The 6726-nt window shown below is 37.2% G+C and overlaps 1 protein-coding gene across 1 annotated transcript; it reads left to right on the top strand.

The window, feature by feature from the left end:
* Positions 1 to 5908: 5908 nt before the first annotated feature.
* On the top strand, positions 5909 to 6483 carry LOC104426727 (glutaredoxin-C11). Its single transcript, XM_010039870.3, has one exon. It carries the CDS (start codon positions 6048 to 6050, stop codon positions 6354 to 6356), a length of 309 nt encoding a protein of 102 aa, XP_010038172.1. The 5' UTR covers positions 5909 to 6047; the 3' UTR covers positions 6357 to 6483.
* Positions 6484 to 6726: the final 243 nt, after the last annotated feature.

Genomic DNA, 6726 nt, shown 5'->3' with positions numbered 1-6726 from the left:
TAATTGTTTTATTCTTCATCTCAGTCATTTTCCTTAAATAGAAAACTTTCGGAAATAACCTTTTAATCATACACAAGATGTAAATGTCATTAAGACTTAAACACAATCTTTGCAGATGTGTCCTAATTTCAATATCAGACAAGACATAATTTTAAGCAATTAAGGCTTCCATTATCTTATAGTAGTGTAATTCGCAGGCAAACATCTTTTCAAGTGTTCTCATGGACAATAAACAAATTTTATTACTCTTTTCTCAAGCAGCAAATGATATGTCCATTACTTAAAATTTGAAGTAGTAAAAACCTCAATAATAATGAAGTTATTAATTACAGAAAATGTGACTAAAAACCAAGCAATATATATAATTAGCATCATGTGAGCACCGTGTAACTTGACATACAAGTACACATCCAGAGAGTTACACACATAATCATATAATCACATTTGGACAGAATACATGACATGCAGTTGTACACATCCCACATGATAGCAGTTATGAGAATATATTCTAATCTTCATGAATTCATCACCTTTGTGCAGATAAACCATTGGGATCAGCCAATCCTCTACCACACCATCATATATCCCTCCATGAACTAATACACAATCACCTTCTTTGGGAGTATAAATACGCATTACACCAGGAGACATCCCAATCAGCATACGACATCGAAATTTCTCAAATCCAATCAAGTGTGTCATTTTGGCGGTCACTACTCAATTGAATAATTGAAACTCTCTCATATCAGGGATATAAACTTTACTACTCACATATATCATATACATGTGATTTTAACTTTAGTGATAGAAGCAGGTTATCACTAAAATCACATATCATGCTAATTATATTACGTTATCCATTAATAAAAATTAATCATACATATATATAAATAATATATATATATATATAGCGAACCTGAAATACATATTCCAATGAGATCACCGAGCACAGCAACATAAGAAACTTCTCATAACAGAGAAGAAAGCATCTCTTATGTACCCTGATTACAGATTACAAGAACAACATAAAAAGAATGTTGATCTAGATGATCTATTACAAATTAACATCAATAGCAATACAGGGTACATGGGATCAAAATAAAACCTGACAGTTGATCCACTATTGCTCATGAATTTCATAAGACAAACATGACTCCAAGGCCAACAACTGATTTATTAACTAATTTATTAGCCAATTTTAAGTAACAAATTATCATTGCATCAACCAGTGGCCTATTAATTGAGTTAAATCAGAGAACCAAATATCTAAACTTTAATAGTAGATATTATTGCTTTGCGTAAATGTTGTCATACTCCTTAACCATAAAAATATTTAACTTGATAGACATTAACAAGTTACCATATGAGTTCATGTACAATATGCAGTAACTTAATTGACATGCATTACCCACATTCAACAGATGTGTTAATCAGTACAATCAGTTTGGTCATGAGTTCTTAAGACGTCCATCATTCAAAGATTACCAGTGTGTCAAGGAGTATGCTTAAGCAATAAAAATTCCATAACCTTTACTGTTTCTCATCAGCTCAATACATAGCTCAAATACTATCCCATACTGATCGTATCTCATTAAGCCAATTTCAATTTATAATAAAGTTTGATTTTATTAATGAATCACACCATTATAATATTTATGTGATAACATACCTGTAATCCAACACTTATATTTCCAAAATCACATAAAATATAAGAAAAATACGCAAAAATACACGTATTTAGGGTTTCGTATGTATTTTCACATCCATAAAATTATCAAACATGTAAAATAAATACACCACGACGTAGAGGATGATCATACGAACCTAACGCCACCATCCACGCGCCGAACGGAGGCTTCACGCGCCCACACGCGCCACCTGAGTGCATGGAGCGTGGAGCTCACGCGCGGCGCGCGTTCGACGCCCAGGTAGCGCGTGGCCGCGCGTGGGGGCGCATGCGTCATCCTCCAGCGACGCGCCGCCCATGGTTCTGCTCATCTCAACGAGCCCAATCCAAATATATAATTTTATTTTATTTTTATTGAACAAAAAATCTCGAAAATCTCAAATTATGGCAAAAACTTTATGTGTTCGAGTTCTAGGGTTATGGTTGCTCTGATACCACATGTTGGACGCAAATTGCGCAATCCCAAGATCTTCATAACAAGAACAAGAACATGCATAATTGAGTAGAAAGATTAACACACTTGTTTTGGGATCCATCGAACATAAAGCGAAAGTAGAAAAGGGATTACTCACATATGCATCAAGTCATTCTCATATATTGCCCTCCGTATCACTGGCTCAATAAGACGGCCCCTTAGGTGAGGATACATGTGAGAATTAGGGTTAGAGGAGAGACTTGAGCACTATTTATAAAGTTTCCAGTTAAGCCATCTCATTACGGGCCAGGCTCAACTCGGCCCATACTAGCCAGTCCCATATTAAACTAATTAAGAAACCTTATGTCTCACTTTAGACCAACCCTGTTTTACGGTAACCGTAAAAACAATAAATTACAATATCAATTAATTTAGTCAACATTAAGAAAACTCTTACATTTTGAACTTGGGCTTTTTCTATTGGAGATATCCCAAATTTAGGTATCAGACTGTCGCAGTGGACTGTTATGGTGCACTTGGAGTGTCAGGTTTCTGCTATGCATCCTGACATATAATTATCCAGAAATAAATGAAACCCAACGACCCGGCTATTTTCCCATAACTGCATGGGTGATTATAAGGCATTAACATATAAAAGATATAAATATATAGCGAACATGTGTGATTAAATATGAGGATGGCCATAAGCGGACATGCATCGCCATGGCCGTAAGATGTGGCTATGCATAAAATTTGACAGGATAGTATTGTGGTAAGGAATGAATTGGCATATATATAAAGCGACCAATCAAGGTAATGCTACGTATGCATTGAGACAAGGCATATTCTTGATGTAACTCGAGCCTCTATTTAGTTGGGGATTCTCTCAGCTTTCTCTAGAGGAAGATGATAATGGCCAACAGAGATCAGATACGAAGGCATCTATTCCAAGCTAGACTAGAAAACTTCAGTGGATAATAATTTTAGAGAGAGAGAGAGAGAGATCATAGCATACTTTAACGGTGTAAAATGAATCTTACACTAGGGTCTTTGCATATTGTTAATTCAAGATATTGGATAGTTAAAATTCTTAAGGATGGATAAAGCGGCGACCCGACGATGGTCTCTATTTAAAAAAGGATAGAGAACACTTATTTTCTTCTCTCTTGTGGTCTGCCTCCTTTAAAAAGAGGTCGGTCTGAGAGGTTTGATTTGGCCTTTATCCTTCCTCAAAAGGTAAGATTGAGGACGTCGATAAGATTGCAGAAGTCAAGCTTCGTCAATGATGTGGACGATAATTGTTGATGTCGTCGAATCAGAAGAAACGCAACGCCATCCAAGTGACGGAGACTTTTACGGAGATCGATGTCCAGTGTGGAGGTCTTATCAAAAGGAAAAATCAACAATGAAATAACCGCAATAAGAATTTAGAATACCTAAAGTGAGAATCGAAATCATATACGCGATTTGGTCGGTCACCGTCTTTGAACCGATCAGACATACCCTTATGAAACCGAAGCCGGGTCTTCCTCTTCTTCTTCTTTCTCAGGCTGCCAGAGGATGGATAAATCGTAAGCGTATAAAACGAGTAATTTGACAAGCCACCATAGCTTGTTTATCATGTGCATTCTAACGGCCTCGTACGTCATGAAACAGGTCAAGGTACTAGTTTGCACAAACCATTGAATCACATTTTATTGCCGAACCGAGATATGCTAAATTAAATATAAATTGACATAATCTTATTCGGGCTGTCCAATAGCGTCTCATGTACATTCTAATTCCTTTTTAAGAATTTTCAACGCTCTCAAAGTAGGGTTTTAGCTTTAACAACATGCAATTAGATGTCCAATTATAGGATCAAATACAGATATATTTTTATGGTATATCTTGGCTCACTACTTATTAATTGATAACTAATCTCTCTGGGACGCTAATTCAAAGGAACTTTCTATCCCAAGTGCCTTTGTTAAAAGAAATACATCTCTACTAGACAATGAATACTAATCAAATTGTTGGGAGTGCACAATAGAAATTCAAAACTATCTATATTTAATTGAACTAATCTTCACTTAAAAGTTTAAATTAATGAGTTATAAGTTAATTATGATATATTAACTACTCCACACCATACTAATTTTTTCATATTGAACTTTTTTAACATAACTTGCACGTGCATCTCAACAATCTCCTCATTTCATGTGAGCTCAATGTTAGATCCACTCGTCCATAATTCGATTATTCTTTTGCATCAACACATCTCAACTCAAATCTCCATTTTATTGCTTTTGAGGATTGTAAGCCTTCGTCCCCAAACTCTTTTCTCCAAATCGAACCACAGCTTTCTTTCCTGCCTGAAGATCACATTAGTCACCAAATTTCTTCTCTTTTCTCCGGACTAAACAACATATCTCTTTCGCTAGACTAAACTATGAAGGCAACCTAAATATAGTGTTGGCCACAAGATTCATTTCTTGCGAAATTCACCAAACAGCGATACCTGTAATTTAAATAGGTTACTAGTCAACCATTGACTCTAATGCCATTTGTTCGGAGTGCACAGTACAAATCCGGTGTCTTTAGTTGGAGAAATCACCAAGAAGAAATTCAATTTGAAGCTCATTAACATATCTAATTGGACCAATCTTCATTCAAAAACTTAAACCCACGAGTTATATACTACAACAATTTTTTAATGTATGATTTTTCTAACATAACTCACATTTGCAACTTGATATGAATCCTGCTAAACAATAGATAATGCAGAGAGAGGTTACTCAATTGAGGTATAATCTCTTCTCTCTCTTTTTTCACATTTTATGTTTTTTTTATTTATGACCGAGGACTCCATCATGGGCCCCCGTGCCCGGACGGCACCAAAGGGCTGGGCCCCTATACCTCGGGAGAGACTAGCACAGAATCTCACCACCATGGCCCCTCACTTAAGACGTGTATGGCAACGCGGAGATTCGACCTTTCAACCTCCGCGTGAAATCTATTCGGCCTCCTCTGCCGATGCAGCTGCCCACCAGTGGGTTCCAAATTTTATGTTATCCTGTACTTTTTTCCCCATTCTATGTTTTTCACTTTAACAAAGTCTAACCACCTGGAAGCTCCTGCCGGACCAAAAAGAAGAAAAGTTGGTCATCTATATGGATAAACACTTATCTTTCTCCACATCAGCGAGACAAAGGAACCACGAAAATCATGACGCAACCTCGACATAGATTCATTCAACTTTGATAAAAGGATAGGATAGCTCATGAACACTTTATGCAATAATGGCGTGCGAGTCAATATATATGGAATAAAAAAAGAATGTCAAACGATATATGTGTAACATTGAAGCCAAAAAGAGCATAATATCTGGGCTAAATAAGAATTATCCCAATAGATAAAATTAGGGTCATCTCGACCGTGATATTCCTCTTGAATCTTGCTTTTTCTTCCCAGAACAAAAGAACCCATTGAGCATATATTAATACATTTCAGAGTACTTATACTTATAGCTTTGTTGCCAACCAGAGCCGAAAGTACTAGCCCCATAGTTGTTTATTGAATTGTTCTTATTCCAATTCCCAGTTGATTGTACGGACTCTTCGAGAAATTGGAAGATCGTCCTGTTGAGTTGACGAATCAAAGCAACTTGTTTTTGTGGCACAAGGTGTGCCAGAATCACCCAAATCATCTACAAGTATTTCTCTTATCCAAAGCAAATATCTAAAAGAACTTTCTCTTTTATCCATTGTGGAATTAAAAATTCAAACCCCACCCTCGCCAGTCCTTATAAATATGGAGCGACGAAATGACCAAGTCCACCAAGGCAAAGGCCAACACACACATTCAACACTCTTCTAAGGTTTCTTCATCTTCCTTATAGAGTTCATCATTCTCTAGGGTTTCCTTACCACTCTCCCAAGTGTTCATATCTTAGCAGTCCCTATCATGGATCGGGTGAGGGAGTTGGCATCGAAGAAGGCGGCAGTGATTTTCACTAAGAGCTCGTGCTGCATGTGCCACAGCATCAAGAGCCTCTTCTATGAGCTCGGCGCAAGCCCCGCGATCCACGAGCTTGATCATGAAGCAAGTGGGAGGGAAATGGAGTGGGCGCTACGAAATCTCGGGTGTACTCCATCGGTCCCCGCCGTCTTCATAGGCGGCCGGTTTATTGGCTCAGCTAAAGACGTCATATCTTACCATGTTGACGGGTCTTTGAAGCAAATGCTGATAGATGCAAAGGCCATATGGTTCTAGCGAGACAGACTTTGTAAATTAAATAAGCTCCATATATGGAATCTATTTGTCATGAACCATATATGAGAAGCTTCATCCCAAACAGAAATGAAATCTTGTATCGAAAGCTAGCTCTTTTATCCGTGAATTTCGTTTTTATGCGTGGATGCATTACTCCAAAGCAAAGCAAGAATCTGGAAAAAGATCTTACGTATGGAAATTACTAGAGGATTAGGGTTTCATAGAGACAAGGAAATTAAGGTTTCATAGAAAATCGGCAAATGCTTACCATCCCTTTATCATAGGATTCTTTTCCGTCCAATAAACTTGGTGGAAAAAGATCAATTTATTGTTAACGCATGCAATGTACGTATGTTAAGACTATCGCTAA

This window comes from Eucalyptus grandis, chromosome 11 (genome assembly GCF_016545825.1).
Source record: "Eucalyptus grandis isolate ANBG69807.140 chromosome 11, ASM1654582v1, whole genome shotgun sequence".
Classification (NCBI taxonomy): Eukaryota; Viridiplantae; Streptophyta; class Magnoliopsida; order Myrtales; family Myrtaceae; genus Eucalyptus; species Eucalyptus grandis.
The sequence above is the reverse complement of the archived record's forward strand: the minus strand, read 5'-3'. Positions and strand labels throughout refer to the sequence as shown.